The sequence below is a fragment of the Camponotus vicinus genome, unplaced genomic scaffold, assembly GCF_025532165.1.
Source record: "Camponotus vicinus isolate PSW18456_S1 unplaced genomic scaffold, iyCamVici1.0 SCAF_1, whole genome shotgun sequence".
In the NCBI taxonomy this organism is placed as follows: domain Eukaryota; kingdom Metazoa; phylum Arthropoda; class Insecta; order Hymenoptera; family Formicidae; genus Camponotus; species Camponotus vicinus.
In genome coordinates, this window is record NW_028141945.1 from 31,707,115 (window position 1) to 31,719,518 (window position 12,404).

The window sequence follows — 12,404 nt, forward strand, 5'->3', positions numbered from 1 at the left end:
TAAAGATTTATGTTGAGCTCAATAATCCAAAGTCAATATAAATCATTCGAATTATTAATTTATTATATGAAAATATATTCGTAAAAAAGTATTGGATAAGCAAAAAATTATTTATTCACATTATAAAAACCGATTATATTCAAAACGATTCTATTCGTGCTAATATTAGAAAGAAACCCACAGACTTCTAATACACTAGACTGCTAACATCTGTATAAAGTGACTCGAAAAAGTGATGCAAGGTGCAAATGGTGGTGGGGATGGCAGCCATATTTCGGGCCATGACATCTCTCAGTCTTCTCTCTGTATAATGCTTAATAAAGCGGTAATTATTAAGGCCCATATTCTAAATCCTCTTTTATCGATAAAAGTGCCTCTAAAAGTGGCATATAAGCCTTCTGATTGGCTACAGGCCGCTTTTAGGAGCACTTTTATCGATAAAAGAGGATTCAGAATATGGGCCTAAGTTACGCCAATAAGCACCGACCTTTAAACGGGCGCACGTGAGTGAGCCGCGCGCCTGGTAGGTGCGTGAGCGCTCCGCTGTTTCGGCGCTATGTTATGCCGCTATCGTGCAATATTCTTATGGGTTAATTGTAATAATGTGAAAAACTTTAATTTGCATTAAAAATCATATTTTTTCCGTCAAAAGCGTTTCCTTAAAAAAAATTTCGACAAGGAGGCTAAAGGTCGGTGCTTATTGGCACAACTTTAATTATTTCCCAAACTATGGGACCGTTACAGAAGTGTTTCCCAAATAATTCTACGTTGATTAAAAAAAAAAAAAATTTTTTTTAAATTATTTCTGCTAACTATACGCCGAACTTATTTTTATTAATTATAAATAAACTATTATTTCCCAAACTATGAAAATGCTTTCCTAAACTTGCCCAAATGATTCCCAAACGAATGCAATAATAGAAAATGCGAAATATTGAATTTGTCTGCTAACTATATTGAGGTGTGTTTTACGAAATGTTGAATCATTTGATTGACCAATCAGCTTGAAAGTACGTACCGGCTGGTTATCTGATAAAAAATCTCTAGGATTCCTTGCAGTAGCAGCCAATCAGTGCGAAGCTTGTAGTGTGAGAAATGTTACCCATCTAATGTCTCGTTACGTCTATGACTCTGGGACGCCACTCCGAAAATTCGGCCGACATTTTATCTGCTCCAATGGGTCAATGATGCAATTTGGCTTAAACTTTTCCTGAAGGAACGTGTAAATCTATAAAGAACGGGAGGAAGACAAAAGTTTGCAAGCAAATTGAGATAATACTTTTATCAAGACGCTAAATAAGTCGAATATACTTCGCGTATCGAACGGATCGAAGCATTAATTATAATCGTGTTTTTCGTCGTAATAAGAAAACAAAAACTGCACCTCTTCAAACTCGGCAAGGTAAGCTCTTTACTCATGCGATGTGCGAGCTATCAAAAGATAATGGCTATTATATAGATAAGATAGCAGCCATTATTTTCAGTATTCCTCGAATATTATCGACTTTATTGTCAATTCTTTTTATCTCACGGCAAATCTACGGAGAATTTTATGTAAAGAGAATAGAAATATATTTTTCTCATCGTCATATTGCTTATAATGATTTTCTCCGATGCAATCAATCATCGTGGTTTCATTATATATTTCTCTTCTCATAGAAAAGAATTATCTCATTTGCAAGTATTACACATAATCGATATTCGTTTTCATATCAATTCCATTGATCATAATCATGATGAACATGAATGGCAATTCATAATAATGAAGAGACATATATTTTTGGAAATATAATCTGTATCACACATTGATACAGATATATGCTGTATAAAAATATTTATTTTGTCCACAGACGCTGCATCCACTACAGTCTCCTTTTTCTTTCTCTCTCTATCTCGTTCATCAATAATATTGCAACCATGAGCTATGGTTATAATAAATACAGGTTGGTAAAGTATGCGTATTCGTGTCGCAAGAGTTGCATTTGACCTACAAGATTAATACAAAATGATTTACTTCAATGAGACATCTTAATAAATAAGTCTCCTGTACTTTAAATAATTTTTATTTATATGTAACTTATTACTATATATACTTTTATATAAAAAATGTTATTTGTACATTAATAAGTTTTTCACTTGATCAAAATAATTACAAATAAACTTTTTGAATAAAGATGTAGAAATATATCAAGACATTAAATGAAAAAAAAAAATACAATGTAAGCATAATGAAATTTTTTGAATTTTTTTTATAGTTCCACTATGAGTTCCCGTGGTCGTGGATTTATACCTCGTGGAGGCGGTTCTTATAGAGGAAGAGGTGGTGGCGGAGGAAATGAATGGAACAGTGGTTCAACAGGTGGAAATATGTCTGGCAGAGGAGGTTATTCATCTTCCAGAGGCGGTAGATTTAAATATTCTACAACAAGCTATGATTCTCGATCCAAATATAATTCAGGTAATGTTCAAATGTTGAATGTCTATAAAATACATGTAATTAGTGTACACTTGAAAACATGCACAATTAAGAGTTACTGTTTGAGAAATCATGAAACTTATGATGTAAAAAATAACAGAATAAATAAAATCAATGCTACTAATATTAATGACTTTTTGTAATAGGGGGATCAGAAAGATATTCAAGCAGAGGTGGTCGTGGTGAACATTCAAACAGTTATAAGAGACCTCGCGTAAGTCTATAAAATGTATAAGAGAATCATAGATGCCTTTTTATATATAGATGTTCAAAATAAAGTATCTTTTATAGGATTCCTATTCTGGAAGAGACGACCATCGATCATCTAGCGACTCTGCGCGCAAAAGGCTAAGAAGTGATTCTTATCAGGTATGTGTTCTTCTCCTCTCATTTTCTAATCTGCTCCATCTATTTCTCCATATCACATAAGATAATTACTAATCTAAATATAAAGAATATAGAAAATAGTATTACGATATTAATTTGCAATCATCTGGTAGCCAAAATGAAATTTTTATAATTGAAAAATCATCCTTAATTGGGAGACTTAAATATTATTTCTCTATCTTATATAACATATAATTGAGAACGATGGTCCTGAAAGCTCATCACTTGTCGTTATTAACCATATCAAAGATTAAAAGTTATACGAAAAAATAGTAAATAATTTCAGGACACTCGTATGTAAAAAAAATTGGCGTGCTTTAGGCGAAGTATTCATAAGTTGTCACTTTCCTTTCAAGCGACGCGTGTCAACGGCTTCTCGAACACTCATTCTTTTTGCGTTGGGGCACTACTGCGGTGGAACGCTACGAAAACGTCAAATTATTAAAAGATAAATTATTCAAAGACGAAACATACCTAGATGGTATTTATAATATTGCATATACTATACTCGCACATATGGGTCGTATTAAAGTTTGAGAGCTGTTTAGGAAGGTCAATGGACAATCAAACGAATAGATGTATACGCATATATGTGCGAGTTATTCCCCGTTATAGAACAATAAGCGCAATTAAGATAATTTATTATGCAGTAACGATGAGATTATAGAGAAAGTAGAAAAGATAAAGTACACGATGTACCCTCTGACATCTTATGACATGGAATTTTTATAATGGTGCAAAATATCATCTATAAGCACCCAGTACCATCAGTTATCTAAATTCTGTCGAAAATTAGAAGTTATATGAGAGAGCGCAAGTTTTGAGTAATAATATATTTATATATTCGTAGACCTTTCCAATTAGGACGGACGTATGTTCCCGTTATCGACTTTGTTAACGATGACAAGAAGACTTAGAGAAAGAGAATTCATGATTAAAATATTTCTATGTAATAATGGAAAGCACTTCGAAAGCACATGTGGGAACAATGTGAACGAGCATATAATATAAAAATAGATATATACTTATACGTATATATAGACATACGTAATATATCGTCCGAAATACATCTTATTATTTCCAGCACGATTATATTTAGAAATGATTGTATATACATAGCAACAGCTTTCTTACTTTCGATTATCATCTTTATATATACGAGAGATTTGATATATGTCATGGAGGAATTTCTTCTACGTATAACAATACAATTATTCGAATACGTAATAAGAAACATAATTCGATTAAGTTGGAAAGGTCTATCGAGAACATTATTATTACAAACTGGTATCGAATGCATCGTCGAGTGGCGAAATAGACTTTGTTAACTTGAGAAAAATGAGCGTTGCTAATCCACTATTTCCAAGAGATCGCAAACGTTATGTGAACGAGATTACATTTTTACAGATTGAACGGTTACGCGAAGTCAAATATAAGGCATAATGAAAATTTAGGGATTCTTGATATTTAGGGAAAATCAAATTATATACATATAGGTGATTCAACGAGAACGAATATATAGAGGCCGTGATTATTAATCGCCCACTCTGACCGTGACTATCATGACGCTGGACCATTTTAAATGGTAAAAGATTAGCACTGCATGCATGCGATCATCAAATGATGAAATGCAAAAATGAATTTATAGAGAATAGAAACGTATCACAATATAGTTACACCGACAATTATACTGTTAATCGATCAATCAATTTTTCATCAATTAGTCAGTTAGCCAATTTAGTCAATCACTCGATGAATCTCAATCTATCGATCGATGTCAGTCAAGGTAGTCGATTAGCCCAGTTGAACACAGGGTAGCGCAGTTAAGAATTAAATAGATATATAAATGTAGAAAGATCTACAAAGGATAAATGGTAGGAAAGGGCACTTAAGAAAAAGAGGGGAAAAGGATACGTAAGCACACGTACGTGTATACTTATGTACATATGTGCGTAGAGAATAATATAAAATAGAGAAAGGGGCAGGAAACGAAATACAAAAAAAAAGAGAGAAATACATGGAAGGAGCACAATTGAATTTGATTTGGCAGGGTGGAGGTAGCGGTAGCGGCTCACAGAGGTATTCGTCATACGGCGGCTCGTCTGCATCGGCGCCCTACGACGATAATAAGGGATCATCGTCGTCCGCCGTTTACGAGGACAAGAGACAGAGCGAGCGCGCATCATCGTACCACCGTTCCGAGGACCGTCATTCCGCATCGCGGAGCTACGCGCCACCGCCACCCCCTCGGATTAGCGAAATGGCGCCGCCCCCGACTCAGAGATACACCTCGAGTCGTGGAAGAATATCGCATCAGAGCTCGAATTACCGGGGTCGCATCTCGACCCGCGGCAGCAGCGGCAGAGGGGGTGCGTTTCATCGCGTGAGCTCACGCACGGACATCATCATGGCTCGCAAGCGTAATCTGCACTCGCTCGACTATCGTCGAAAGCTGCTGGGCTCACGCTCGCGCGACTACATCCAGCGTATGCGCATGACCACTACCAAATTGCGCAGGAGGTAAATTTATTAATACAGTCACACTTACCGCAAAATACCGTACGCAAAATACTATCCTCGTATAGCCGTATCCGTCCTTTGAATTAGTCGGTTCGAAACGCAAACCGGCTCTCGGTCGATGATCCGAGTATATCGCAAGACGATGATTAGAAAAAAAAAAGTACATATAATAAACGAAAGCAATATACAAACAAAATACCTGTGAATATAAATGCATAAGTAAATCAATCGATATGTCCAAGATACAAACAATTCGCACGAAACATATATAAATCCGCTGCCGAGAGAGAGCTTTTTGCAGGGTTAATAAAGAAGGAATCACAATGATGATACGTATAAACGCAATATCTATGTGTGTATGTGTGTATCATCAAAACGCAATATATAATCGCTTTTGATACGAGAACTAAAATAATAGTACTTTATTCATCATGAGATGTAATTCTCTTTAAAGTTTGGTACGCATAGCGGCACGACTCTCTATACTGTATTCATATAATAAATTTTTGGTACGGCCGAATGTGCGTGTGAAGAAATAAGAACGCGATGCAAAAAAAAAAAAAAAAAGACGAATAGTAGATACTTTTAGCGTACGCTACGAAACGCATTTCATATTTTGGGACATAAGACCGATACTAAATCGATATTATCGCGATATTTGCTCTACGTATCATCTATCAGCTCCAGTTTTGTTCGATGATACAACACGAAAAATGAAGGAGCACAGAAACGGAAAAATAACGAAGAAAAGTAATATAAGTCAAAACAAAATTGCTGTGTCATTAGTAGCGGTACTACTAGGCTACCCGGAAGTAAAAAGGACTCGGGATCGGGAACCAGCGTGAAGGACAAGGATAGAGAGATGGCCAAAGCCATAAATGCCGAGTTTTCCGATGACGATGATGAAGAGGATGATAATAAGAGTAATTGGGACGACGAAGAGAAGGTAATTCAACATTATTTTGAGTCACACAAGTCTATCGTTCGATAATGTTTGTAGATTTAATTCGATTATATACATTACATACAGAGAGATGTAACGTATAAATTGGAATTCAAAAGTATATATTTGCGGATGTATATTGCATTAAAATTTTATTTTAAAAATTTAATCATTGAATATCAAACTATAATCTAATATTTAGATTCTCGCCAACGATCGACTCGTCTTCTCGTCTGTATACTTAATAGCACATTATCACAATATTTTTGAGATACATATCTATAAGCATATGTATAACTAATATTCTTTTATTCTTTTATTTTATATATTTTTCTATTTCGCGAATCATTTTATAATATTTGTTCAATCAACGTTATACAGCCACACGAAGGCGATGAAGAGGAAGATATGGAACAGGAAGAAGAGAAAAAGAAGAAGGAGGACAAACGCAAGAAGGAAAAGCAGGATAGAGAAAGAGAACATGGAGACACCGAGGACGAAGAAGAAAAGGATGATGATATTAAAGAAGATGATGATGATCAAAAGAGAGAAGTGAGTTATTCTCGACATTGATTAATTAGTACTGACAATTACTATATTTGTGCAAGTATTCGCTATTATCATTATTACCATCTTCTCAACTCGTTGAAAATTCATTTTATCGAATACATAGGTGGACGAAGATGACGAAGATGATGACGGTGATGAAGAACAAGATGAGAACGAGAAAACGGAACGCGATAGAACAGGTTCTGAAGAATTACCGAGCAGACGGGATGGTAAAAAATACATAAAACTGAAATGTCCGCATTGCGCCCATCATAGCGTAACTTTCAAAGAATATTCGCTTCACCTGTACTCGGGTCGTCATAGCGCGGCGATGAAGCGTATCGCAGCTCGACACAAGGCGACTCTCACGCGTATGAGAGTTGTTCAACGGCAAGAACAAAGACGTATCGAGGCTCGTGATGCGGCACGCGGCACATTGCCTTCACGTACCATGTTTTGTGCCATTTGCAAATTGAATTACCGTTCCTTGAAAGCCAACCATCAATTATCCGAATCTCATCGTCAAATGAAACGATTTCTCACGCCATTCTGCCGCGTTTGTCGTATCCAGTTCCGTTCACCGATGTTTTTCGAAACACACATGTGCTCCCTGGAGCATATTAAGGTAATTGTTACGCTTATAATGGTATCAATGTTATTTAGTCTTGCCTTAAAACTTTATATCATTAACATAAATCATTCCTCCCGCCAGAGAAAGAGTATACTGCGAGAAAGAATGAATGCGAATGGTAGCGGCGAAGCTGAAGCTGATTCGAGCGCACCCGAAGAAGACGATAAAGAAGTTAATCTTGACAATTTTATGACATTGGATTCTGTAGGCGATGTAGACGGTACGTAACAAACGAATGTATCAAATATTTCTAATTTATTAATGTGTTTATCGTTTATCTTAAGGCTAGCGTTGTGTCGAAATATCGCATTTTATGTCTAAATAAATATCGCATTTTATCTTTAAATATTTTATATCATTATTTGCAGAAGACGAAGAATCTAGCGATAAAAAAAAAGAGAAAGCTGAAGGTGAAAGTTCGAGCGAAGCAGAGAAAAAATCGAAGAACAAACAAATGATAAAAGTCGGTGCCGAGTATATAAAACGTGTCGAGGTACAATATTGTGAATTATGCAAGGTATACCTGCCACGCAGCGAAAATACGGAAAGGGCGCTCGCTTTACATTGTTCCATGCGCAGCCATCTTAAACGGTATACCATATGTGTTTGTCGATATGTATAATAAATCGAGATGTAAAAAAAATTGTCAATGCATTGCAATATTTCATAATTGTATATGTTGCAGATATGTGCGAGACAACGACGACAAAGCACTTAGACGTCAAGCAGAAAGAATACATTTGCAAACGTCATCGTCTTCATCGGTCAATCTGAATTCTACCAATTCAACTGCGATCAATGCGTCAGAGACTTCAAAAACTTCTCCCGCCAATTCCGAACCACAAGCATCAACAAATACCACGCAAGTAGTGATTACAATCGATAATAATGGTGTAGGCGATCCGGAATACATCAAAATCGAAGAGGAAAAGTCAAATAGCATGGAATCAGAGAAGAATGCGAAAGACGGTAAGAATAATCAGGGTGACGAGGATGATGATGATGATTATCGCGCGCATGGTGATGATAAAATCACTTGGGACGACGTCGATAAGGATCTAGGCGATATTTTAAGAGAAAGCGAAGCAGGAGCATCGAAATCGAGCGACGATGAGGATTCTCGTTATGATCGTTTTCGTAATTCGGATAAGAAGCAGCAGTCTGGAAAAGAAAAAGAAAGCGAAAAAAGTGAGGTTCTCGAAGAGAAGAGCGGTAATAACAAGATTAAAGATTTAAAAGTTAAGGCTGAGAAGACAGATATGTAATTGTGAAATCGTTTTTTCTCACGAATCTTTGATTTGGCTCATTTTTTAATTCTTTTTTCTTAAATTATCTCTAGACATCTTTTTTTTAAGAATTACATATTTACATATGTTTTTTCGAGCTATCTTGTTTAATCAAAACTACATATTCCTTCATCATTTACATTTCTTACGTTATATTTTCATTAAGAATATATGTCAATTACAATGTATCTAGTATATTATAAACCTTGCAACATTTAATTTCAATTTATGTATTTCAATGTGTAAGTGCTATGTTATTCGTATGATCAGAGTACGGAGTTGTGGAGGAACTATTAGTAAGAATGTGAACAAATATAATTATATATACTCGATGGAGATACATACAAAATATTAAATTAAATATGCAACTTTGAATTTTCAGTTATTTGCGTGGAGGAACGCGTGCGCGCCTGATCAATGTGTGCGTCTCGTGTGTAGACGCATTTTAATACATATACATATATAGATATTATTGACTACATAATAAATTCCTCATTCTCTCTCTCTCTATCTCTAGAATTTAGCAACATTCTTTACATTCTATTTTCTTAAACGAATCGTGGTCTCGTTATTTCATCGAATAGCTTTATAAGGATGCTGCTGATAAAATGTTACGTCTGAAAAACAAAAGATTCCCAGAAGAGAAAATAAATCCGTTTCGCTTTGTCGCACGATGTTGGTATAAAAATTTTTCGCGCGTAGCGAACGCAATATTAATGACGTATCTAGTACATATATATATATATATCATCTATGTATGTGTATATATATATATATATATATATATATATATATATAAAATTAAATTAATATAGATGATCCGTTGAAAAATTTCCTTAAAATTTGTAAATTTTTCAATTATACATTTCTGATAATAACTTGTTTTGTGTTGGAATCTCTGTATCGTTTAAATATATAAATATCATAGATATTACAATATATATTATCTTGTATAAAAGATTTGTATCTATCTCTGTATCTGCCTCCAAGCTCTCGCGCACGTAATATTTGTACACATTCATTTCACTTATGGCTGCGCATGCGCATACCAACATGCGAATCAAACGGTCACTTGGGTCGTCTGGATTGGATTCTGGATCAGTCTGGACAGTCGGGATCTGTCGCGGTCGCGTGGTAGACTTTGACGGACGTGGATAAAGACTGATAATTGAGAGAAAGTAACGGTGTTGAGAACGTTTCGTAACTCGTCGTGACTCGTAACTTTCGCACAGTTTACGTGCGTTGTCTTTTTTGCTATCGCGATTCATTAGCAAAACGCACGAGGCTGAAGAAAGAATAGTTCGAAGGTATCATGCGTCCAGCATGCACGAGTTTAACCTCTTAGTTTAGTTGAGACTTTATTATTGACGCGATATTGTTCACCCGGTTGAATATACTCGTGCTGGTTGAATATACTCGTGCTGGTTGAATATATTTCGACAATAATCGAATTTCTCTTTCTCTGATAATGGCATTGGTGCAAAAACTGCAGAGACTATCCAGGTCCTTCCTTGCCCTTGATTCGAATTACGCCAAGTGCACGGCTAATCAGCTGTCCTCGACGAGAACTGCGTCTACCACGCAACCGTTGTCTAAAAAGAAAGAGTGAGTAGAAAGATCGGCGAAATGATTATCGAATTTTTAAATTTTAATCCATTTGTCCATTTCGCAAACTGATTAGCATCTTAAGAATAAAATTACTGGTAATATAAGCTTGTTAGTACTGTTAGATTTTAACACCTTTCTCTTTTTAAAGACATTGTAGAAATTGCAATGACTTTGTAAAGAAAATAAGTATACACACACAAACACACACACATATATTAATAAATTTCTCTAGATAGATTAGATCCTACTTTAACAAAATGTAAATATTTACATTGTTATTATAATTAATTATATGCTGTGTAATTTAATTTGTAAATGCGTAAGAAAAATGAAGTTTTCTAAATGCACTCTAGAATTTTTATCTATTAAATGTCTAATATAAAATAAATACTATTTGATTCAGGGTTAGTATAACATTTGTTAAGGCCAATGGAGAGAGAATTAAAGCAAACGGAAAAGTAGGAGACAGTATCTTAGACATTGTTGTGAATAATGAAATCGATTTGGATGGTTATGGTATGAAAACTTTATTACAAACTTTTTTATTCTTATTGATTGTATGTTACTTTGATAAAGCATGAAGGAAAATTGTCCATCTTGAAAATATAGGTGCTTGCGAAGGAACATTGACATGCAGCACGTGTCATTTAATTTTCCCTAAAGATGTTTATGATAATCTTCCAAACAAACCTGCAGAAGAGGAAATGGATATGTTGGATTTGGCACATGAGTTAACAGATACGTATGTTTTAAAAATTTGAATCAACTCTTTTCCCTTCTTTCTCTTGTTCTTGAGTTGAGAAATATCTTTTATACTGATATAAAACTGTAAACAGAAGAAAACACTTCAAATTTTACATTATAATGTCTATTACATTTATTCATGAATTAGCTTTCAGTGTGTGTGCGCATCTAATACATTTTATACAACATACATTTCTAAGGAAATACAATTCACCTTTAACCAAAACATATCAATGTCAAACATCTCTTTGTTTGTTATTCAAATCAATTGGTTCAGTTTTTTTTTCCTTTATCATACATCTCCTTTTTAAGAATTATTGTAAATTTCATTTCACTCAATTTATTCTTTATCATGATATATTGTAATTTTGAAATATATATTCAATTACAGATCAAGATTGGGATGCCAAATCATAATGACTGCAGAATTAGATGGTATTGAGGTGAGAGTACCATCTACCATTAATGATGCAAGGAGTTAACAAATGTGGTTATTAATTCTTTACAGGCCTTATCGCATCAAATTGGCTTAAATGTAAACTTTATATTTACAATTAGTAAAATTGAATATAATAAGACTTTTTATAAAGTAATGATAGCAAAGTTTAACATTATGTATATAGCGATAAAAAGTTGTGTCCAAACTATCATAGATTTTCTTTTGTGCAACTTAATATTTTTTCTGAACAAATTGTATATATTATAGTATATATTATAGTTGTATAATATATACGCATAATTGTACAAATTTTCTACAGAAAAATGATATGTCCATACTAGATCTATTCAAACGTACAAAAAAAATAATATACATATATGTATAAATTTTATGACATGATTTAAAATAAAAATTTATTCTTTATATCTAGTATGACTATAAAAAACTTAGAAATCAATTATAAACATTCCCACCAATTTAGTCCTTGAAAATCAAATGCTTTCCAAACTTGCAAAGCATTCGTTGTAAATTTTGTATTGTTATGGTTGTCTCTGATAACCTTTATTTTTATAATGACATATAGCAAATATTGATTTAACAAATAAATATATAATTCATATTTTAATTTAATGAAAAGATTACAAAAAAAGATAAAATTTTTATATCTATCATCACATACAAGTCCATCCAATTTCACCACTATATCATCAAAGGAAAATATTAATTTCTTGTAGTTTTCGATGAATTAATTAAGTTAATAATATATTTCTCAATTGAAAAGTTTTATGCAATATTAGTTTACTGATTAATCGATATTTTAA

The 12,404-nt window shown here is 33.9% G+C and overlaps 2 protein-coding genes across 4 annotated transcripts; both read left to right on the plus strand.

Annotated features, from left to right (window-relative positions):
- The first annotated feature begins 1,125 nt into the window (after positions 1–1,125).
- On the plus strand, positions 1,126–9,259 carry LOC145960955 (uncharacterized). Of its 3 annotated transcripts, none has more exons than XM_083080708.1 (12): positions 1,126–1,402; positions 1,851–1,943; positions 2,256–2,458; positions 2,623–2,690; positions 2,768–2,845; positions 4,914–5,383; positions 6,170–6,329; positions 6,708–6,878; positions 7,000–7,500; positions 7,588–7,726; positions 7,875–8,097; positions 8,192–9,259. In XM_083080708.1, exons 2-12 carry the CDS (start codon positions 1,918–1,920, stop codon positions 8,769–8,771), a joined length of 2,619 nt encoding a protein of 872 aa, XP_082936834.1. In that variant the 5' UTR covers positions 1,126–1,402; positions 1,851–1,917; the 3' UTR covers positions 8,772–9,259. The 3 variants fall into 3 exon arrangements, with proteins under 3 accessions (XP_082936834.1, XP_082936843.1, XP_082936852.1); XM_083080717.1 differs by having other exon boundaries at positions 6,173–6,329; XM_083080726.1 differs by lacking the exons at positions 1,126–1,402; positions 1,851–1,943; positions 2,256–2,458; positions 2,623–2,690; positions 2,768–2,845 and adding an exon at positions 3,223–3,344.
- A 538-nt stretch (positions 9,260–9,797) lies between these two features.
- Positions 9,798–12,012, plus strand: Fdx2 (Adrenodoxin-like protein 2, mitochondrial Ferredoxin 2). Its single transcript, XM_083080796.1, has 4 exons — positions 9,798–10,397; positions 10,804–10,916; positions 11,010–11,142; positions 11,536–12,012. Exons 1-4 carry the CDS (start codon positions 10,261–10,263, stop codon positions 11,624–11,626), a joined length of 474 nt encoding a protein of 157 aa, XP_082936922.1. The 5' UTR covers positions 9,798–10,260; the 3' UTR covers positions 11,627–12,012.
- Positions 12,013–12,404: the final 392 nt, after the last annotated feature.